Genomic DNA, 23,889 nt, shown 5'->3' with positions numbered 1-23,889 from the left:
CGATCCCAAGACCTGGTATAATAGCGTCAGAGACCGGTGCCTATGGAGGCAGGCACTCCAAAAAGGAAAACAAACTTGTGAGGAAACCCTAAGAGCGTGAGCCTTAGAGCGCCGAAAAAAGAGGCACCATAGGGCTACGGGTCCCCCATCGTCATAAGTGACAGGGCCCTTTTTTTTTTTTTTTTAAGAATTCTTCACCAGAGTGAACAAAATCATCTCCAGGTTTAACTGCCTCTCAGACCCTGACAGACCACCCCACCTACTGGGGGTACAAAGGAACCCCCCCCCCACACACACACACACACACACACACTATTCTACAGTATTGTATGTGTTCTGTTTTTGTTTTTCTCAGGGGTCGATGAGTTTCATCACTCGGGTATTTTTCTGACTGTGTTGCTAAGCGTATGTATTTGGTTGATCTGTTTATTTCTGTAGTTATCTTCTGATCTGTTCCCGGAGTCTGTATCCAGGGTTTAGGAGTGTTAACTGAAACTGAAATTGAGTGTGTTGCCTGATGTTCAGGTGAGAGGAGAGACAGTAATCCTCCTCCTGTCCCCTAGGTGGCAGTGTGAGCCTCTCTCTCTCTCTCTCTCTCTCTCTCTCAGGCGGAAGCAGAAGGTTCATGTCCTTCGTGCTTTCCGTAGTGCGCGTGTTGCAGTGCCATTCCACAGGAACATGGCAGCCTCCAGCTTCTTCTCCTCTCTCAGAACTTACATGTGTAAAGTAAGAGTGACATTTCATCTCTCACTATCACTGTATCAACCGCACTCTCCTGCATCCAGCAGACTGCTTAGTGCACTTCCTCTAGTGTACACTTCACTGATGTAGTGCACTAAAATACATACTTTTAACATCTAGCTGTTTATTTCTCACCTCCTGTCCTTTAAATTTTGTTTACGTCTTAAACTATTTATAAATAGAACTACGTTACATTAAATATTTCGATCTTTATTATTATTATTATTCTGCAGAATTATCAGTTTATATTCAATAATTATTCTGTAATTCATGCTCTTAACCCTTTATCTTTAACCCTCTATATATAAAAGGTGTGTGTGAGAGAAACATTTCCAAAAATAATAATGCAAAATTTACACATTTGTTTCTGCAACTCCACATTTATCTCTATGTAAAAATATTAAATAATAATTGTTTGTTTTAATAAAGTAATTACTAATTCAATTGTATGTAATTAAAAGTAGTATTTAATAATAATAATAATAATAATAATAATAGTCAAATAATTCAGCAGAATGAATTTATAAAGACATTATAAAAGTCATCTCTTTAACATCAGTGCTGTAGAATGTGGTTCTGTATATTGTTCCTTTTATATAAACTGTAAATACAGTGAATTATTTAAAATAGTAAGTGTTTTACTTTCTGTTTGTTCTTTATTTTTTTCCTTTCTGTGTGGACGTGTGGAATAGAGTTAATATAAAGACAGAAAACTTTTGTTTTAAAAAATATAATCATGTGATGATGTGTTTCAGAACACAGACATGTTATAGAGAAAAAAAATATGATGATGATGATGATAATAATAATAATAATAATAATAATAATACCTTTATTTATATAGCACTTTCCAAACCAGGCAGCACAAAGTGCTTTACATCATGATTTAAAAATGTGTTGTAGAGAAATCCACTTTGTGTTGGTAATGATGTGTGTGTGTGTGTGTGTGTGTGTGTGTGTGTGTGTTCAGATGAGATTAGCGGTGTGTGTGGAGTGTATACACACGGGACGCTCAATGTTCACAGCTGATAAAGCTCTGCTGGTGAAACTGCGCAAGACCACAGGGTACACCTTCATCAACTGTAAAAAAGCTCTGGAGAAGTTCAACAACGACATCACACAGGTGAGGAGAGAGAGAGTGTGTGTGAGAGAGACAGTTTGTGTGAGAGTGTGTGTGTTACTGTGTGAGAGCGTGTTTGATGTTACAAGTTTAATGTTCGTGCGCACAGGATCAGGTGAGCCTGACTCCCATGATGTTCAGTGTTAATGATGAGGTGTGTGTTAATGACGGTGTTCAGGCAGAAACCTGGCTCCATGATCAGGCTCAGAAGGAAGGCTGGAGTAAAGCGAGTAAACTGGAGAACCGCAGAACCGCTGAGGGTCTAATCGCTCTGCTGAGGAGGGAGAACACAGCTGTTATGGTGGAGGTGAGACTGAACACCTCTCATTACTTACACACACACACACACAGATTCCGACAGTGAGAGTAATCACACACACATACAGTTACACAGTGATTATTCTCCTATTTATCAGGTTATTAAAAGGGCATCACAACACAGTGCGGTTTAGTTCTCGAATCTGATTGGCCAGAAGGAGTGAATTATTTTTGTATAACAGCAGATGCTCCACTGATCATAAACACTTTAAAAATGTGTGTAATCTTTATGATGAGATGTTTATTTATGTGTCGTCTCTGGAAGGAGTCTCCAGTGTCAGTGCTGTGTAACAGTCAGAGGTGAAGCTGAAACTTTTGCCTTATTAACTTTGAGAGAGAGAATAAAGAGAGATTGGTGAGGGAATTAATGTTTATAGCTGCTATAACGTCAGTGACAACAGGAATTAAATTGTTTTATGAAGATACTACAATATTAAATTTGAGCTATAGATCATTAAAATGTGTGCGCTGTGAGTGGGTGAGAAATTCTCATCTCATTATCTCTCGCCGCTTTATCCTGTTCTACAGGGTCGCAGGCGAGCTGGATCCTATCCCAGCTGACTACGGGCGAAAGGCGGGGTTCACCCTGGACAAGTCGCCAGGTCATCACAGGGCTGACACATAGACACAGACAACCATTCACACTCACATTCACACCTACGCTCAATTTAGAGTCACCAGTTAACCTAACCTGCATGTCTTTGGACTGTGGGGGAAACCGGAGCACCCGGAGGAAACCCACGCGGACACGGGGAGAACATGCAAACTCCACACAGAAAGGCCCTCGCCGGCCACGGGGCTCGAACCCGGACCTTCTTGCTGTGAGGCGACAGCGCTAACCACTACACCACTGCGCTGCCCTGGGTGAGAAATTAAATGTGGTAATTGTTAGCTCACCTGACCATAAGGTCGATGAGCTGTTGCCATGGCATGGCATCCGTTGTTCACAATTCAGTTAAATTGTATCTCCTCCGTCAGTTTGCCACAGATTTACGTTCCAATTTCTTTCAAACAAAACGCTCATCAGTCTACACAAAACTTGGTTGTTGTTTTGGCAAATTTTTGCTATCGAGTTAGTAATTAGGCCAAATTAACTAATTTTCCAGGCCTCTCATTAGAATTTTATCTCCTCTCTCATTTCTCACCCGATTCCAGTTCTGGCGTGAGTTTCCCAAAAGTGTTGTAGCAAAAAAGATCATCGTTAAATGGTAGAGTGAGCAGCACAATGAACACTCTCTCTCCTAGTTAAGGTGCTGTTAGCGTTAAGAGGCTTTTGGGAAACTCACCCCTGATCGATATTTTGGGTTGATCTTCCCTCGGGGAACAAAACCTGGTTGTTTGTTTGTTGATGTTCCTGTTGTAAACAATTTGTCGTGGAGGTTGGTCCTCTCTCACATTGTCACATTTCAGTTCTGTTTGATGTTTTGGTCATCATGGTTGTTTTGATGGTATGCCAGATGAGCTACTATGTCCTTGACGTTCTGGTTGGTAAATTGCTGTGGTATGAGTGGAATAAAAGCCTACTTCAGGGTGGTGACAGTATCTCATCTCAGACCTCGCCAGTGTGGATTATTTTACGATAACAGCATGGTCTGGAGTGTGTTATTCCTCAGCACACCTCCTGCAGTCAGATTTCTGTCAGTTTACAGTTTACTTTGTTGACACTGAGGAGAATGATGAGCTGTTTTTACTCGGATTGAGCTCTCAGTCTGATTATTAACACATCATTAGACTGCATGTACAACCCCGATTCCAAAAAAGTTGGGACAAAGTACAAATTGTAAATAAAAATGGAATGCAATGATGTGGAAGTTTCAAAATTCCATATTTTATTCAGAATAGAACATAGATGACATATCAAATGTTTAAACTGAGAAAATGTATCATTTAAAGAGAAAAATTAGGTGATTTTAAATTTCATGACAACACCACATCTCAAAAAAGTTGGGACAAGGCCATGTTTACCACTGTGAGACATCCCCTTTTCTCTTTACAACAGTCTGTAAACGTCTGGGGACTGAGGAGACAAGTTGCTCAAGTTTAGGGATAGGAATGTTAACCCATTCTTGTCTCGTCTTCTTTCGCTTATCCGGGGCCGGGTCGCGGAGGCAGCAGTTTGAGCATGGAAGCCCAAACTTCCCTTTCCCAGACACCTCGGCCAGCTCCTCGGGAAGAACACCGAGGCGTTCCCAGGCCAGCCGAGAGACATAGTCCCTCCAGCATGTCCTGGGTCTTCCCTGGGGCCTCCTCCCGGGGGGACATGCCTGGAACACCTCCCCAGGGAGGCGTCCAGGAGGCATCCGAAAGAGATGCCCGAGCCACCTCAGCTGATTCCTCTCGATGTGGAGGAGCAGCGGCTCTACTCCGAGCTCCTCCCGAGTGACTGTGCTTCTCACCCTCTCTCTAAGGGAGCGCCCAGCCACCCTGCGAAGGAAACTCATTTCAGCCGCTTGTATCCGCGATCTTGTTCTTTCGGTCATTACCCAAAGCTCATGACCATAGGTGAGAGTCTGAATGTAGATCGACCGGTAAATCGAGAGCTTCACCTTTTGGCTCAGCTCCTTCTTCACCACGACGGACCGATAAAGTGGCCGCATCACTGCGGAAGCTGCACCAATCCGCCTGTCGATCTCACGCGCTATCCTTCCCTCACTTGTGAACAAGATCCCGAGATACTTAAACTCCTCCACTTGAGGCAGGACTTCTCCACCAAGCTGGAGAGGGCAAGCCACCCTTTTCCGGTCGAGAACCATGGCCTCGGACTTGGAGGTGCTGATTCTCATCCCAGCCGCTTCACACTCGACTGCAAACCGCCCCAGTGCATGCTGAAGGTCCTGGTTTGAAGAAGCCAGCAGGACATCATCATCTGCGAAAAGCAGAGATGAAATCCTGTGGTTCCCAAACAGGATTCCTTCCGGCCCCTGGCTGCGCCTAGAAATTCTGTCCATAAAGATTATGAACAGAACCGGTGACAAAGGGCAGCCCTGCCGGAGTCCAACATGCACTGGGAACAGGTCTGACTTACTGCCGGCAATGCAAACCAGACTCCTGCTCCGTTCGTACAGGGACCGGACAGCCCTTAGCAAAGAGCCCCGAACCCCATACTCCCGAAGCACCCCCCACAGAATACCACAAGGGACACGGTCGAATGCCTTCTCCAAATCCACAAAGCACATGTGGACTGGTTGGGCAAACTTCCATGAACCCTCTAGCACCCTATGAAGGGTATAGAGCTGGTCCAGTGTTCCGCGACCAGCCTAACATTCAATGGGAATGTTAACCCATTCTTGTCTAATGTAGGATTCTACTTGCTCAACTGTCTTAGGTCTTTTTTGTCGTATTTTCCATTTTTATGATGCGCCAAATGTTTTCTATGGGTGAAAGATCTGGACTGCAGGCTGGCCAGTTCAGTACCTGGACCCTTCTTCTACGCAGCCATGATGCTGTAATTGATGCAGTATGTGGTTTGGCATTGTCATGTTGGAAAATGCAAGGTCTTCCCTGAAAGAGATGTTGTCTGGATGGGAGCATATGTTGCTCTAGAACCTGGATATACCTTTCAGCATTGATGGTGTCTTTCCAGATGTGTAAGCTGCCCATGCCACACGCACTAATGCAACCCCATACCATCAGAGATGCAGGCTTCCGAACTGAGCGCTGATAACAACTTGGGTCGTCCTTCTCCTCTTTAGTCTGAATGACACGGCGTCCCTGATTTCCATAAAGAACTTCAATTTTGATTCGTCTGACCACAGAACAGTTTTCCACTTTGCCACAGTCCATTTTAAATGAGCCTTGGCCCAGAGATGATGTCTGCGCTTCTGGATCATGTTTAGATACGGCTTCTTCTTTGAACTATAGAGTTTTAGCTGGCAACGGCGGATGGCACGGTGAATTGTGTTCACAGATAATGTTCTCTGGAAATATTCCTGAGCCCATTTTGTGATTTCCAATACAGAAGCATGCCTGTATGTGATGCAGTGCCGTCTAAGGGCCCGAAGATCACGGGCACCCAGTATGGTTTTCCGGCCTTAACCCTTACGCACAGAGATTCTTCCAGATTCTCTGAATCTTTTGATGATATTATGCACTGTAGATGATGATATGTTCAAACTCTTTGCAATTTTACACTGTCGAGCTCCTTTCTGATATTGCTCCACTATTTGTCGGTGCAGAATTAGGGGGATTGGTGATCCTCTTCCCGTCTTTACTTCTGAGAGCCGCTGCCACTCCAAGATGCTCTTTTTATACCCAGTCATGTTAATGACCTATTGCCAATTGACCTAATGAGTTGCAATTTGGTCCTTCAGCTGTTCCTTTTTTGTACCTTTAACTTTTCCAGCCTCTTATTGCCCCTGTCCCAACTTTTTTGAGATGTGTTGCTGTCATGAAATTTCAAATGAGCCAATATTTGGCATGAAATTTCAAAATGTCTCACTTTCGACATTTGATATGTTGTCTATATTCTATAGTGAATACAATATCAGTTTTTGAGATTTGTAAATTATTGCATTCCGTTTTTATTTACAATTTGTACTTTGTCCCAACTTTTTTGGAATCGGGGTTGTAAACAGATGTGTCTAGTGGACTGTAATGAACATTGTGTGTGTGTGTGTTCAGGTGAACTGTGAGACTGATTTTGTGGCGAGGAATGAGACGTTTCAGCAGCTGGTGCAGGACGTCGCCTTTGCTACAATGAAGCATCATCAGAGCAGAGCACAGAGCGGATATGTGAAGGTACTCACTCTCACCGGAAACTTCTCCATGTTTACTCATTAAAACATCTTATAACGTGTGTGTGTGTGTGTGTGTTTACAGAGCATGATGTCTGCTGAGGATGTCTGTAATCTCGCCGTGCCTCAAGGTTCCTCTGTTGCAGACCAGCTGGCCCTGGCTATAGGTAAACACCAACAGGAAGTGCAGCAGGGTTTTAAGGCATGTGTGTGTGCGTGCGTGCGCACACGTGTGTATAGTTTTATGCCATCCGTCCGTTATCCGTAACCACTTATCCTGTGCAGGGTTGCAGGCAAGCTGGAGCCTATCCCAGCTGACTATGGGTGAGAGGCGGGGTACACCCTGGACAAGTCGTCAGGTTATTGCAGGGCTAGTTTCATGCCTTCTGCTGTTAAACCCTGAAAACACTGATAAACCCTCCTCTTCCTCATGACTGACTCTGCCCTCTCTGTTCAAACAGCCATTGCCTATGAGACTCCTTTTAAGTCAAGTCAAGTTTATTTGTATAGCGCTTTTAACAGTAAACATTGTCACAAAGCAGCTTTACAGAATTTGAACGACTTAAAACATGAGCTAATTTTATCCCTAATCTATCCCCAATGAGCACGCCTATGGCGACGGTGGCAAGGAAAAACTCCCTCAGACGACATGAGGAAGAAACCTCGAGAGGAACCAGACTCAAAAGGGAACCCATCCTCATTTGGGCAAGAACAGACAGCCTGACTATAACATTAACAGTTTTAACATGAAGTCAGCTTCCTTGATGCTATAAACCCCCCACCAATGGAAACCCGAGAGTAAAACCATTCACAACAACCGTAGTCCCAAAGTCAGCAAGTCAACTGTAGTCCCCAGCCACAAAAGCACTACTGCAAGAGTCCAGAACGTCCTCCAGGCGCGACCCCCAACTGTCCACACGGGGCCGTCCTCCACAGGAGCGATGCGATGAGACTCCAATCAGACACAGGGCACCAGGATGGATCAGGCAGGTCTGAGGAGCAGAAGAGGTTCAGCATCTCGATCCCAGGACCAACATGTAACTCAGAGGGACAGATTTGATTATTTTTCACTGTTAATGCTCATCTCATCTCATTATCTCTAGCTGCTTTATCCTGTTCTACAGGGTCGCAGGCGGTGTACCCCGCCTTTCGCCTGTAGTCAGCTGGGATAGGCTCCAGCTTGCCTGTGACCCTGAAGAACAGGATAAAGTGGCTAGAGATAATGAGATGAGAATGAGATTAATCTTGAGATTAAATTTAACATTTAACTGAAATGTTTTGTTTAAATTTAATTAAACATCATGAAATCAATCTCTCTCTCTCTCTCTCTCTCTCTCTCCCCATCCCCCTCCCCCTCCCTGTCTGTCTCTCAGGGCGTCTGGGTGAAAACATTTCAGTGAGACGGGCGGTGTTAGTAGGCGTGCCGGCTGATTGGCGTATGGGGTCGTATGTACATGGGGCAGTGTTGGGGCAGACTAGTATGCCGATGGGGCGATACGGCGCTCTGGTGGTATTCCAGGGTGGGCCTGAGGGGCAGGAGGAGGTGCTGGGTAAAAAACTGGGGCAGCACATCGTGGGGGAGGCGCCTCTGAGCCTGGGGGATGTAGGGGACGTACCATGTGGAGAATCAGAGACACGCCTCTTACCTCAGAGCTTCCTGTTAGAACCCCAGTACACTGTAGGACAGTACCTTGCTCTACAGAATGCACGGGTTCTTGACTTCATTCGCTTTAAATGTGGAGAGGAGACGCAGTGACACCATGCCACAGTGTACAGCAGAGAGAATATAACATTTTAATAATGTTAAATAAACACACACAGTTAATAATAATCAAATGATTCAGATGATGTAAAGTGTACCAACTGAGGGTGAAACTGGGGTGAAATTTACCAACATGAATTGTGTTTTATAGCACAGATCACTACAAGAGAGTACACACACACTGTTCATGATCATGAAATATTTCCTGTATTTGTTGTAAACTTGTGAAGTGAAAATAAAACATTTATATGTCGCACTTTCTCTCAGTGCATGTTCATTACGGTGGGGTTGGGTGGGGTGTCTGGGTCTGGACCAATTACCCTGAACTGGTGTCCCATCCAGGTGTATTCCCCACCTCACTGCAGATCCACCGCCCACCTGACCAGGATAAAGAACACAATCAGTGACATCACTGTGGACAGGGCTGCACTTGATTCTGCAGTTCATGTGCATCTCTGAAACATTATGTGGTGACCATGGAGACGTCCTTGTCCCACACGTTGGCTGGTCATGAACCTGAGCACTCCCTCAGGCCCTCTGTAGTGCCCATGATGGTGATCTGATGGACATTATCTTGAGCCCACAAGAAAAATCAGGACTGATCAAGATAAATAACTCAGTATCTTTCTGTAACTTTCAATATAAATAATAGTGTAATATTAAAAATGTAAGTATAAAATTAAATATAAATGTCAATGAGAATAATCTTAAGGACAAATGGGAACAGACGCCGTGACACGACTGCTCTGATTGGTCAGTGCTGGTGACTCGCTGTGACGTCACAGGTATAAAAGCCCGCCGCTGTGCTGAGCTCGGGGTTCGGTGTGGCTGTGCTCAGGTCGGGTCGGTTCGGTTCGGTTCTTCTTCCGCTGTCCCGCTTCACAGCTCCTCATCGGTCACAATGGTGAGTGACGGAGACTACACAGTTTTAACACCGATAATGACACTGGTTAATCAAAGTGTTAATTTTATTGTTTGTTTGTTTGTGTGTGTGTGGAGGCCTTTTAAAGCCTGAGGTAAAGCCGCTAGCTAACAATGCTAACGTTATCTCAGGAACTGAAGCGCGTGCTGCTGTTTTATTTCGTTTAATTTAGTGTCGTTTTATTCAACATCTCGGTATCTAAACTATCTAATAACGCTTTTCTCCTTTCTGAACATGTCCAGTCTGACTTCTCGGAGGATCAGATTCTTGGTGAGTTCATGTTTATTATTTTTCTCAACAGTAATGTCTCATTATTGCTCTGTGTTTATATAATCGGTGTTTAACCTGGACTGTGTGTTGTTTCCCATGCTGTCTGTTCCAGGCTGTTCTCATGTCTGACAGGGTTGTGTGTGTTTAGTGTGTGTTTAGGGAGCCGGCCGGTGAGTGGAAATGGAGAATTAGTGATTTTATGGTTTAATAGTTTTATTAACTCTCGAAAGTGTTTGGCATGATGAAGAAACATCACTAATCCTGGCATGATGGTTTTATTTTACTTAAAACTTCATTAACTCTGGTAAAATAGATTCAGTAAATATGAAGTTTAAGAACTAGTCTCAGTAAGGGTACTGTGTCTGCAGATTTGTGTGTTGAGGAACCAGACTGTACACCTGTACTGAGTGGGTTGTAGTGTACAGGTAAAATAAGGTGAAGTTTAGCATCAGTGTGCTGTTTGAGTTATTACTCAATCTACCAAAAGAGTCTTCTGGTAAGTGATAAGTATTTGATAACACAGCAAGCTGGAATGACTGCGTAAGTGATTTCAGAGTCACTGATGATAGAAGTCGTCTTTGTCACGTGTACATTACAGCCCAGTGAAGCTATTTTCCTCCTGTATCCCAGCTTGTGAAGAAGTTTGAGTTCAGGGTCAGTGCTGATGCGGTGACACTGGAGCAGAGAGGATTAAAGGGAGCCCACAGTGAAAAATAAACCTCAGCTAGAAACCTTACACATTCTGCACAAACACAGTTCAAGTCCCCTATACTGTCACATGGTGTTGCATAAAGCAGTGCTTTTAAAACACTTTTGTATTCCTGCTTACTTCAAGGGTGCTGCCATTTTGTGGGTGGAGTCTAACATGGAATCATTTGATGGGTTTCCTGTTTCTTGATTGGCTCGGTGCTCCTCACACTGGAGTGTAGCTGGATGTACAGAACATTGTTGAAAAAATAGCAAAGTGCAAAGCCTGTGGCTACAAAAATAATAATTGTGTTAATGAGGGTAAGCATTTTTTCTGCGTTCCAGTGCTAGCAACCGAGCAACGTAAACGACTTGCTAAACAGCAGCTACACAACTGGGGAACAGGGTCACACTTTAGAAACGTTCTCTAGGAGAAATTCTGTTTTCTGAGGACTTTTTTTTCATCCCTCTCATTATCTGTAGCCGCTTTATCCTGTTCTACAGGGTCGCAGGCGAGCTGGAGCCTATCCCAGCTGACTACGTGCGAAAGGCGGGGTTCACCCTGGACAAGTCGCCAGGTCATCACAGGGCTGACACATAGACACAGACAACCATTCACACCTACGCTCAATTTAGAGTCACCAGTTAACCTAACCTGCATGTCTTTGGACTGTGGGGGAAACCGGAGCACCCGGAGGAAACCCACGCGGACACCGGGAGAACATGCAGACTCCACACAGAAAGGCCCTCGCCGGCCACGGGGCTCGAACCCGGACCTTCTTGCTGTGAGGCGACAGCGCTAACCACTACACCACCGTGCCGCCCCATTTATTTATTTTTATTTTATTTTTCCTTTTTTTAAAAATTTGTATACAATAGAATTATACAAAACAATCACAATACGACTACACAAAAAACCAGAATTCAAACACACCGAATTTAAAATTGAGTGAAAAACCAAAATTAACAGTGAGGAATAATGTGTGAGTGTATATAAGGAGTAGTACTGACTTACTGTTGGACTGGGGAGATGGAGGCTAGATCGCAGAGAAGGAGTTTCAAAGGAAATGAGTATCTTTATGTAGGATGATAAGAGAAATAAGAATAGGAATAATTTGATTAACTGACTGATTATACAGATTGCCTGGGCACCCAAGTATGACCACGGTGTCGTCCTGCTCCCACACAAGATATACCGCAATGAGACGGCAGAGGGAAGGCCCTGCATGCTAACCGGCCCAGGGCCCCCAGCACCCTTCTCTAAATTGTGTTAGCATTAAAAGAAGCGAGGCGTGCAGCGGAACACCTGCAGAGGCATCTGCATGCACGCCTCGCTTGCCCTAGTCTATTTGTTCTTGTTATTGGTAGATGTATGCAATCTAATGTGTAGTGCATTTAAAAGAGAATAAGATGTCTTGCGTATTGTCAGGAAGAGGTATGTGTGTGGCGGGGGCCCAGAACCCATGAATACCCCACAGCACCGACCAACACCGGTCCCACATGGCAACCCGACAGGACCGGGCCGCCTGAGCCACCCATGGGGCCCAGGCAGAACAGGGATGAGTGAAGCAGAGAGAAAGAGGAGAGGGGGAAAAATAATAAAGGTCTATTTCTGAGGACCGTTTTGAGCCCGATTGCTTTGAAAGGAATCTACATGCTGAGCTCTTGAGCTGCGCAGGTCACGTTCAACTCAAACCTGATGCTGTGTGAACAATATTCCAACACTGCCCACGGAAAAGGGAGTCGGGCCACGCAAGCCGATTAGCGAGAACAGTACAGATGTTCAAAGCACATGTTTATGTACTGCCTAAAAGTGGAGCTCCCAGTGAGCATCTCATGTTGGTAAATCTCAAAGCAGATTAAAAACCATCTATCTTATGTAAATAAAGATGCAGATTTTGTTGTGCAGGGCTCCACTCTGCTCCGCTGCAAACTCTCACTCGGCTTTGAGCGGTCTCCCGCCTGTATTTAGACCATGTAATCCGTGGTGGCACGTGCAATAAGTAAAGGCTTCATCGCTAGTATGGATGCACACATGAACATAAACACACACTGAGATTCTGTATATAACAGGTTGGTTACTGATTTGTGAGTTCTCCATCTGGTGCTGCTCCTCTCGCAGCAGGTGACTGCTACACAAGCTATCATGGTCTGTAGTCAATTTCCAATGCAGACTTGTGTGTGGCGTTTCCAAATCGGGTTTATTCGTGAAACATTTGAGTGACTGTACTTGTATATCACACAAGTTTGTGGTCTTCATAACAAACCTATTCACGGCCAGTTTTCCACTTGGCACACTTTCCACATCAGCACCAGATCGCCACTGAACCCTTTTTCTTGCTTTTCTGACTTTGTGCTTGTAAAGCACCGCTGATTTCATCGTTGGAATCCTCCGATTTGCTGCTGAAATAATTTCCCAGACGTGGATAGTTTTTTCTAAGGTTCATACAGAGATCCAGTTTCTCCACTGTCCGTATTGACTTGAAGACAACTCTTTTTCATCTGAATAAATGCAGGCTAATAAGTATGTTTACATCAGCTACACCTAACTTCTGGTACCTGGCTATCGATGATTGAGGTCACATCCTGGAGTCATATTGGTTGCCCCTGTGCAATAAAATGTGACCTGCTTATGGACTTTTAAAGCTACTTGTGTGAGATGGCTAATCAAGTGACTGCACTTATGTGGTGTTATAATTGGGGCTTGTGCTATCAATATCGATCATGTTTAAATGCTGTACTGGTACCCTTTCACCACAGAACCACCCATCTCACATTTAACAAACATTTCTCCATTTACTAATGTTGAAATAAAATCTGTTGCACTTGGCTAACGTTACACACTTGTGTACATGGCTAACATCAGTCACAAGTGTTCAGCCTAAAGCTGCACTTTTACAGCTGGATGTTTTTGAAAAAAGTCCTTGGAATTTTTGATAGAAAGAGATTTAAATAAGGATACAATGCGTTGAATGTACCACTAAATGTTTTCATGGTGATTTTTAAAACACAGTTTGCTCAGAAGACTGAAACAGCAGTAAAACAGTGGAAATGTATCTCAGTTTCTGTGAGGAACATTAGATGAGATTTTGTAAAGAGTGCATATTTCTCAGGTTTCCTGGGTAATCCACAGTTTCTCTGGGCACTTTGCTTTATTCCCCTCCAGGTTCTGCTGTTCAGCAGTTTAAGTTCTGACTAATCAGTTAAGTTAATGATCCGGAGTCCTTTTTAGGTTGCGTTCCTCTCTGTCCCTCATCGCGGTGTCATTTCCTCTGCAATGGAGTTCTGCGTCTTGTTTTTCTCCTGCACTCCCCCTTTACCATATAAGGTCAGGAGTGTAGAAGCGTGTGTACTCCCACTTTACCATATAAGGTTAGGACTGTAGCGTGTTCAGGCTGAGTTGGCCTGCATTCCTCCCAACTAACAGCAACACTGCCTCCAGGCGCGTGCACTCCTGCCTTTAGAGTGTTACACATAGTGTTCCACATTGTAATGATAAACAGGATTTCCCCCAAAACACTGAAATTAAAACATGTAGAAATACTTTTAACTCGTTTGTTACCTGGCTGTCTGAGCGGCATGCATCGTGTGATCTGCCTTTTCAGAAATTATCTAAGGAATAAAATGCTCTGGGGTCTTCTGTTACAGGAAAATAATCAATACCAGAGTATGACGTGGCCTAACACAAAGCTGGTCAATTTCCCATAACAGCCCATCCCCCAAGGTTGTTTTTTTATTTTTGAAGTGAGAGACTGAAGCTAAAGCATGTTTCCCTTTACTACTGCCTTTAACACCAGCGTGTTCTCTGCTTCTCAATGTCTTATTGAGTAAATCTGTATCCTGTCTGTGTGTTTGTTCAGAGTTTAAGGAGGCCTTCCTGCTGTTTGACCGGACAGGAGATGGAAAGATCAGCTACAGTCAGTGTGGAGATGTGATGCGAGCTCTGGGTCAGAACCCTGTCAATGCTGAAGTGCTCAAAGTGCTTGGAAACCCCAAAGCTGAAGGTCAGACCTAGAAGAACAGCCTGGAGTAATATCAATGCAGAAAGCCGTGATGTAGTTGTCCGCTCTCTGATTTCATTAACCACACACACCTGCTTTCCCTTTTTCACTTATTGCTTTATTTGAACCGCAGCTTCTGTTAGTCTGTCTTGCGTTTTTTTTTTCCTTGCTGATGCTTGTTGTGTTCCTTGTGTCTCCTGTCAAGTTCGCATGCCTGCGGTGTTTGTTGCTTTAACTATCCTGTAGAAAATAAATGTTTCTGCACTTGTATCCATCTTTGCCCCTCCAACCCTGATTAAAAATATTCAGTGGAAATCTGAGGGAGACAGGCACCAGATTCACATCGCTTTTATTATTACTACACTGTTTTGTTATAACTGTTTATATTGTGTGCAGTCTATGGTTTATTTTATCTCAGTTTTGTATGTACATGGAAAATGAGCTTGATGTCATCTAGTTTGCTCCTATTCACGATTTTGGCTCTGCGCGTTAGATCTTGAAACGTGGTCCTGCTGTATCTGGTGATGTTTGGCTGGTTGTTTTACATTGAGTTACGATGTATGCTGTCACAATATCGTTATGCCGTTTACGTCACCACTGTTGCAACGCAAATGTTTCTGCTGTAGTGGGAATCTGAACCAAGTTTTCTGCACGTTGTAATATGTACAGAAAGCGGTTTGGCGTTGTCTTGCTGAAAGAAGGAAGGCCTTCCCTGAAAAAGATTTTGTCTGGATGGCAGCATGTTGCTCTGAAACGTGTTTCTATCATTCAGCATTAATGATGCCTTCCCAGATGTACAAGCTCCCCATGTCATGTGCACTAACGCCCCCTCATACCATCCCAGATGCTAGTTTTTGAGCTTTGCACTGATAAGCTGGATGGTCCCTCTCCTCTTTAGCCTGGAGGATGTGGGGTCCATGACTTCTAAAAAGAATTTCAGATTTTGATTCGTCAGACCTCGGGACAGTTTTCCACTTCCTCGGGACAGTTTTCCACTTCCTCGGGACAGTTTTCCACTTCCTCGGGACAGTTTTCCACTTCCTCAGTCCATTGTAAAAGAGCTCTGGCCCAGAGAAGGTAGCTGTGTTTCTGGATATTGTTTATATCTAGTTTTAACTTGCGTTTTGGATGCGCTAACAAACTGTTTTCAGATGATGGTTTTCTGAAGTGTTCCTGAGCCCATACAGTGATTTCCACTACAGGCACGTGTCTCCTGAGGGCCTGAAGATCACAGGCATCCAATGTCAATTTTCAGCCTGGTCTCTTGCATACAGAGATTTCTCCAGATTCTCTGAATCTTTTAATGATGATATGGACCATAGATGATGTGATCCCCACATTCTTTGCAATTTTACATTTAAAGAACGTTATTCTTAAATTGTTGCACTGTTTGCCCACACAGTCTTTCACAGAGGGTGGGGTTCATCGCTATCTTTACTTCTGAGAGACCCTGCCTCTCTGGGATGCTTTTTTTTTTTAAATTATACCCAATCGTGTTGCTGAACTGTTGCCAATTAACTGAATTGTTGGATTTTAAATTTAAAGGGCATATTCTGGACCTTTTTTATTTTTTTAATATATGAAAGTATGTCCCTTTACACACTCATCCAGAAGGGTAATTTTGCACAAGGCCATCTGTCTACAGCAGAAAAAAATAAAATAAAACGCGTCTGGACGTCACCTGCGGAAGCACCAGCAGGCTGCGCGAGCTTTGCATGGTTTCAGTGCACAGCCTGTGTACACCAAGCGCTTCCATTTCTCTCTCATTGTCCCGTCTTTTGGAAAACAATGAGTACTAATCCCATCAAGATTGGTGTTGCTACACCCTCCTATGATGCATCTGTTAACCATTTTAATAATTACACGATAACGAAGAAATTTGCAGAAAACCACCAGGTCGTTTTCTCATAAACAAACCAGCACTGATTGTAGGATTCAGAGGGAGGCGTCACGAAAATCAATATTTGTTTGCCGGGAAACCCAAATGCCAAGTTTTTTTCAGAGGTGGACGAATTCGCCTCAAATGGCTTGATGTCGGCTGAATTTTTCTGGTATTGCGCATGGTGGAAAAAAAATTGCAGAGAATGCAGAATGTTACAGATATTTGACCAAAGTTTAATATAAAATAGGAGAATTACATTGCTATTGCTCCTGAATTTACCCGTGATATGCACTTTAAACATTACATGTTGAAACCTGTTGCTGGCACTAAATTCAAAATGAGGATAGGTCCCCCCCCCCCCCCCCCCCCCCCCCCCCAGAAAAAAAAATCCTCAGTTTCAACATTTGATGTTTTTTCTTTGTATTATTTTCAATGAAATATGGGGATCCCATGATTTGCAAGTCATAGCACTCTTTTATTTACTTATTACACAGCGTTCCAACATTTTTTGAAATGGGGTTGTAGATGGTGTTAAAGTTCAGGCCAGTAATGTTCCTGATTACTCAGTGTTTGGTCTCAACTATCACTTTCTAGTCATTTGCATATCACATGTAATTGGTCCAAACCTGTAATATAGTGACGGCTCACATGTAGCTTGGCCCCAAAGCAGTTTCACACAGAAATACTGTCTGTTTTAAGTGGAAGAATGTCAGTTTGGTGAAAAGTAAAAATATGAGTAGTGAGATGTTTTTGTTAATGGGTTGTGGTGCACAAACTTGGACTGGGTGTGGCAATGACTACCTCAATATTTGTGTGTGGTTTTTTTTTTTTTTTTTTTTTAGAAATGAATATTAAAATGCTGGATTTTGAGCAGTTCCTGCCCATGCTCCAGGCCATCGCCAAGAACAAGGACCAGGGCTCATTTGAGGACTTTGTGGAGGGTCTGAGGGTGTTCGATAAAGAGGGAAATGGGACAGTGATGGGTGCAGAGTTACGCCACGTCCTCACCACGTTGGGTATCTATCTCTCGTGCACTCTCACAGCTGTCGTCCTTTCCTCTTATACTAGTCACAACAGACTATAGAGGTCCTCCTTCTCTTAGATCATCTTAATATAATGACCTCACACACAACTCATGTGTAGCTCTGCCTCCACAGTCAGTTACACACAGAAGTACTGGAGTCTGTTTAAATGGTGTTGTATTGTTTTCCATTTAAAACATCACTCTTGAGTCAAAAGTACATTTCTGCATCTGGCACTGGCTATCCTTCAGATATTTGTGTCATATGCAGGTGAGAAGATGACGGAAGAGGAAGTAGAAACTCTGTTGGCAGGGCATGAGGATGCAAATGGATGCATTAATTACGAAGGTAAAACGCGCGTGTGTGTGTGTGTGCGCGCGCGTGTGTGAGATACACATGTTAACGTGTGTTTTTTGCTTCCCCCCCTCCCCCCGCCTCGACAGCCTTTGTGCGCCACATCATGGCCGGCTGAGTGTTGGGTACGGACAGTCACCTTGTGTGTGTGTGTGTGTGTGTGTCTCTCTCTCTCTCTCTCTCTCTCTGTCTCTGGGTTTACTGCAGGCTCTTTATCCTATCTTATTCTATAGCATGTAGCATATCTGCTTGTGGCTAGCACAGTGCTAACTGTCTCACTAGCAGGACTGGCTGATGCCCCACCTCTTTCCTCTTCCTGTTGAGTGGTGTGATGCCCACAGTGTCAGGCTGAGTTGGTGGTGTTAGCCCCATGTGTGAGGAATCACTAACACTTTTGTGTTTATTTGTTCAGTATTCCAGGAGTGTGTTCTGGGCCAGTGTCCAAGGACTGTGTTGCGACTTTATATTCCAGAACTGTGTTCCAGTATTCTGGAAGTGTATTCTCAGACTGTAACCCATGACTGTGTTTGGGAATTCCGGTAGTGTATTTTGGGACAGTGTTCTGGTTCTGTATTCCACTTTTGCATTCAAAGATGGTATTTTTGGTCCTGCCTTCTCAGACTGTGTATCCAGGGACTGTGTTCTGGAATTCCTTTCGTGTCGTCTCGGACTGTTTTTCCTAATTGTATTTCATGACTGTAGTCTGGGACTCTTTTCCTGTTCTGTTTCCTGGCGGCTGTGTTCTGGGATTTTCAGTTCACTGTAACTCTGTGCTGTTACTCTCTCTGTGCTGTAATATTGTCTTATACAGGAGTATAGTGTGACTTTAAGGACAACTTTATCACTGTATAAGTAATCAGAGTCTGAAGTTTTAAAACTTTTTTTTCCAAGCCTCAGAAAATGAGGAAACCGTTTAGTAAAGCTAATGATTATTTAAACAAAAAAAGCTAGTGAGCAGTGAGTGCTGGAGTTTATTAGCTAGACATTAACAGGTAGAAATGTGGTGTTTTCACTGAGAGGCATCAGGTGCTAAACACACCTGTGTAATGCAGGCGGAGTTTTCCACAGTGGTGCGGTAAAGATGGTGTTGGAGCTGAACGCGTCAGTATTAAAACTACAGTAGAGAAGAGTATTCCTCAGATAGGACTTGTACTTGCTGTGTGTCTGTCTCTGTGTCCGTCCTTGTATGGATGTGTTCTAACCCCAGCACGTTCCACCTTCCTCTAGTCCTGGATAGTTTTCTCCTCCTGTGTTCAGTTTCTCTCAGCATCCTGCTTCCACTACTTCTGATTGGGTGTTTCCATGGAAAGTGTTTGACAGCCAGAGTACTGTGCATATATTGAGTATACAGGACCTGTTTATATTTGAAATTTCTCACGCGTGTGTCTTCTCCTCCTCCCCCCCCCCCCCCCCCCCCCCCCCCCCCCCATAGAACTCGTCAGGATGGTGATGAGCGGTTGAAGATTTCAGACCCAGTTTTTATTTCACTTTTTTTTTTTGCCTGTTATGCACACGCCCCTCTCATCTGTCCATCGCTATTATTTTTATTAAGTGCCTTCAAGCTGTTTAATTTCTTCACCGTTCCTGATTCAGTTAGTTTTTCTCCAGTGTTTCACTCGGAGAGCAGATATTGTGTTTAAATTCTGTGACTATTTAAAATAAATGTAGTTCTGCAGCCGTTCCACAGGAGCAGTGTCTGTGTTCAGAGAATCTTCCTTCATACACTGCAGCAATACAGTTGAAAGTAGTTCTGGTTACTTGACACTTCCCTGAAATTTGTGGTATCCCTGCACCTTCAGAGACGCACAGCTGGAAAAGTAGTTCTATCTCTGATCTTTTGCTTCATTTATACTCAAATACCTTTTTAACTGAAGACTTCATCAGTGTGAAGATCCAAATGTTCATCATCTGCCTTGTACACTTCCAGTCTGAATGTGTTGGGGGGACCACTGCAGTAGGGCTTTAACACCATGACCCTCCTATAGTGTTTTTTTTTTTATTTTTTTATTTATAGCATCTCATGAGTCCAGCGTGTGTAAACGTGCATGTTTTAATTCGCTGCACCTGACAGGGTGATGTATTTATACTTGCACTTCCATCAGTATTTTGCTTTATTCTCCTCACCACTGTCATATTCAACTGTAAATTAATAAATACTGAGGTTTCAGAATAACTGGGTATTTGTGTGTGGCTGTTCATGATATGAATGTTTTGGTTCCTCTGTACTTTTAGTGAAGTTTGTTTAATCTTCTGATGGGATCCTGTGCACTTGCATTGCATGTCTTGCATTGACCTTCTATGGTAAGTTAGAGAGCAGCACTAATGGGTGTTCACACTTGCTTGATCATGAATGCTGTTAGAATTTTAAGTACTGCTTCAGACTCCTCGCATAATGCCCTGTTTCTGTGTTTTATAAACTAACCCTCAGGTGCAAAATGATACTGAGTTGTGACTGGAGGTGGCGAGTACTGAACTACATGTACTTTCCTTATGGTACATGGTTTAGTGTAACAGTACTCTCTTGAGTGTAATTAAATCGTAGGACTTTTTTTTTTTTTAAATAAGTGTTAGACTACAAATTATCTATTTAACTCCAGGAGACAGTCAGACAAATACACAATTAAAATTGAGTATAAATCCTGATAAATCTACACTTCAGGTGTGAACTGTTTGTTTTATTCAGGAGCAGTGGTGTGTGAGACAGATGAACAGCCCTGATCCAGGTTATTGGCTGTCTACGGGTTTAAAAGCACCAGCATGACACTGACCTGTAAATTACACAAGCCTAAACCCGTTGAGCTCAACACCCAACCTGTGTCGGGGGGAACGGGTCGGCAGGTAAACCGTCAGTGAGCTGTTTGAGCTGGACAAGATGTAAGAGCTGCTCCAGCCTGTAGATAAGGGGCGTCTTTGGTAGAAACTTATGAATTAATAGGAGGTAATGAGCCTTGTGAGGTGAAACTGCAGCAGTGCTTTAGCCATCTGGTCAGCTGATATTGAAGGTTCATGTCGGCCCACTGTGGTAGTTAACAGAATAGAAACTGGAACTGTTTGGTTAGTTCTGTGAATTGTACATGTATTAAGTTTAAGTAATTTACTTGGTAGTTTTTCGTCCGATAGTATTTTACCCTTAGTGCAGTAATGTTGATTGCTACTTTTACTCAAGTGAGCGATTACTCCAGCAGCAGTGCTGTGACTGTGTTCTGTGCCTTTCACACCACTGTTAGTGCTGGACTCTGTGGGGTTTCTACAGCTTGCTGTCTAACTGTGATGGTTTCTCCTTCAGCAGGGAGAGGTCTTTAGCTCTACAGGGTTTGTATACACACCAGTTCTGAATCCTACCAAAATGCTACAGTGGGTCACAACTTTAATACATACAAACTAGCCCTAAGAAAAGTAGAATTTGAGTCAAAAACTGTATTCTTGAACAAAAACTTTTTTTTTCACCATTCTGACACTAGTTTATTTTCTGTTTTCTTTGACAAATCCCTACTGCCTCTTTAAATGGTTTAATCCCTGCAGGTTAATGCGAATCAAATAACTACCTGTGTGTCAGTTGCAAATATTAAAATGCTTTAAAAAAAATCACAATTGTGCATTTTTTGAAAATCCACACCCAAAAGCCAATACTTATGAAATTATAATTTTACTTATGAAATTGTCTATGATCAGTCCTGAACTCAACACGACAGGAAATAGCTTTCTATCAGTAAAGTTAATATTTGATTTTTCAGTGAGTGTGGATTTTAAATTCAGTAGCTTTTTTTAAGAAATTTGTGAACTTTATGGCTTAAAATCTGAAGTACAGTTGTTTAAAAAAAATAGCAGTACATCAGTAACATGAACCACTTATTAGTAGTAGTGGTAATTCTGCATGGCAAATAATTTCCTTGTAGCTGTAGTAGTGTAACTGAAAAACAGACCCAATTGTCCTGACATGTATGCTGCCTGTTCTGAGAAATTGACTTTCATTGAAAGGGGTGTGGGCAGTGTGGCGTTTGAAAGGAGTCATTCATTCTGTGGGGAAAAAAACAAAAACCAGGTGTCCTTACTCCTTTTTATTCAGGAAAAAGGGAAGCAAATGTTTCACACACTGTTGTAAAATGTACTTCCTTCTTTGGAGGCTTTGAAACACAAAACACACCCGCACAGAAGACCACTCCTCCCCTGGATGAACAGGCCATATGTCTGGATCCAGCCAGTGTGGAGAGGAGCCTCTTCAGGATCAACCCATGTAAGGCAGCTGGACCAGACAACATACCTGGTCATGTTCTGAAGGACTGTACCATGGAGCTCAGGGATGTCCTTGCTGACATCTTTAACATCTCCCTGAACCAAGCTGTTGTCCCCATGTGTTTCAAAGCTACAACCATAATTACCAGTGCCAAAGAAGCCCCTCCCATCTAACTATAACAACTATCGGCCCATAGCACTGACTTCCATCATCATGAAGTGCTTTGAGTGACTGGTCATGCAAAACAAGTCCATTCCCCCTCCCTCTCATGACCTGTCCCAGCTAATACAAAAACTTGGACATTTGGGACTCAACACCTCTCTTTGTAACTGGGTGCTGGACTTTCTTACAGGGAGGCCACAGAACGTGTGGGTCAGCAGTAACACCTCCAGGACCATCATGCTGAGTACAGGGGCCCCACAAGGGTGTGTGCTCAGCCCGCTGCTCTTCACCCTGCTGACCCATGACTGTGTACCAATCTACAGCACCAACCACATCAAGTTTGCGGATGACACAACTGTGGTGGGCCTCATCACCAACAACGATGAAGCCAACTACAGGAATGAGGTGAGCCAACCGGTTGTGTAGAGTAAAGACGACAATCTCTCTTCCTGAACATGGAGAAGACCAAAGAGATTGTGGTTGACTTCAGGAGAGGTCACTCCCAGCATCCCACTCTGACCATCAATGGTCCTGCAGTGGAGAGGGCGAGCAGCACCAATTTCCTAGGGGTGCACATCGCTGAGGACTCTCCTGGTCCAACATCACCACATCGCTGGCCAAGAAGGCTCAAATTCACCTCTACTTCCTCCACAAACTGAGTGCACAAGTCCCCCCCAAATCATGTGCTCATTCTACAGGGATGCCATTGAGTGTCCTCACTGGCTGCATCACTGCGTGGTACGGAGGCTGCAGTGCCTCCTGCCGGAAGACTCTGCAATGCATAGTGAACACGGCCAGCAAGATCGTTACCCCTCAGCCCTCCCTTACGGACATCCATCACTCCCGTCTCACCCGCAGAGCCCTCAGCATCGCTTGTGACACCTCCCACCCTTCACACTCTTCAGCCTCCTGTCCCCAGGGAAAAGACATGTAGTTAGGTTGACGTGGGGTGGCCTTGGGCTGAGGTGCCTGACCTGCGACTGCTCCCTAGGTGCTCTGGTATGGCTGCCCACTGCTCTGAGTGTGTGCACGCGTGTATGTGTGTGTTTTCATGGCTTCAGATGGGTTAAATGCAGAGGATGAATTTCACTGTGCTTGAAGCGTGCGTGTGACAAAGGTTTCTTCTAAAAGGTACCGGAGCCTCCGGGTCCGCTCCACAAGACTGCTGAACAGCTTCATTCACCAGGCAACAAAAACCTGAAACATGCAGAAGAAAATAAACAGCTACTATTAAAAACAGAAGAATAGTCAGAATGACAAAGATTCAGCCAATCATCACCTCCAGCAAGATCAAAGGTTATCTCATATCTATAAGTACTGTTACACGTGATCGAAGCTCCACTATCACCAAGAAGCCCCATTGTGGAAAAAAATGGCAGGTGCAGAATCTAAGATTTGCCAAGGAACACATCGATTGGCCCAAAGAGAAATGGTGCAACATTTTGTGGACTGATGAGAGTAAAATTATTTTCAGGGCTTGTGGTCATTGACAGTACGTCAGATGAGCCCCGGGTTCTGAATTCAAGCCTCAGTACACTCTGAAGCATGGTACGGGGCTGCTTTTCATACTCTGGTGTTGGGCCAGTTTATCGTATCCCAGGGATCAGTTTGAATGCAACAGAATACTTGAAGAGCTTGTTCCCACATGCCGAAGAGGAAATGCCCTTGAAATGGGTACTTT

The 23,889-nt window shown here is 43.8% G+C and overlaps 2 protein-coding genes across 3 annotated transcripts; both read left to right on the top strand.

Annotated features, from left to right (window-relative positions):
- Nucleotides 1–619: 619 nt before the first annotated feature.
- Nucleotides 620–8,930, top strand: tsfm (Ts translation elongation factor, mitochondrial). The gene is made up of 6 exons (XM_060920303.1): nt 620–726; nt 1,712–1,864; nt 2,040–2,168; nt 6,800–6,916; nt 6,998–7,079; nt 8,286–8,930. Exons 1-6 carry the CDS (start codon nt 679–681, stop codon nt 8,666–8,668), a joined length of 912 nt encoding a protein of 303 aa, XP_060776286.1. The 5' UTR covers nt 620–678; the 3' UTR covers nt 8,669–8,930.
- Nucleotides 8,931–9,458: 528 nt separating this feature from the next.
- Nucleotides 9,459–19,985, top strand: myl6 (myosin, light chain 6, alkali, smooth muscle and non-muscle). Of its 2 annotated transcripts, XM_060920309.1 has the most exons (7): nt 9,459–9,578; nt 9,839–9,866; nt 14,414–14,557; nt 17,279–17,452; nt 17,729–17,806; nt 17,902–17,937; nt 19,245–19,985. In XM_060920309.1, the coding sequence occupies exons 1-6, from the start codon at nt 9,576–9,578 to the stop codon at nt 17,928–17,930; spliced, it is 456 nt and encodes a 151-aa protein (XP_060776292.1). In that variant the 5' UTR covers nt 9,459–9,575; the 3' UTR covers nt 17,931–17,937; nt 19,245–19,985. The 2 variants fall into 2 exon arrangements, with proteins under 2 accessions (XP_060776292.1, XP_060776293.1); XM_060920310.1 differs by lacking the exon at nt 17,902–17,937.
- The last annotated feature ends 3,904 nt before the right edge of the window (nt 19,986–23,889 follow it).

This window comes from Neoarius graeffei, chromosome 4 (assembly GCF_027579695.1).
Source record: "Neoarius graeffei isolate fNeoGra1 chromosome 4, fNeoGra1.pri, whole genome shotgun sequence".
NCBI lineage: Eukaryota > Metazoa > Chordata > Actinopteri > Siluriformes > Ariidae > Neoarius > Neoarius graeffei.
The sequence above is the reverse complement of the archived record's forward strand: the minus strand, read 5'-3'. Positions and strand labels throughout refer to the sequence as shown.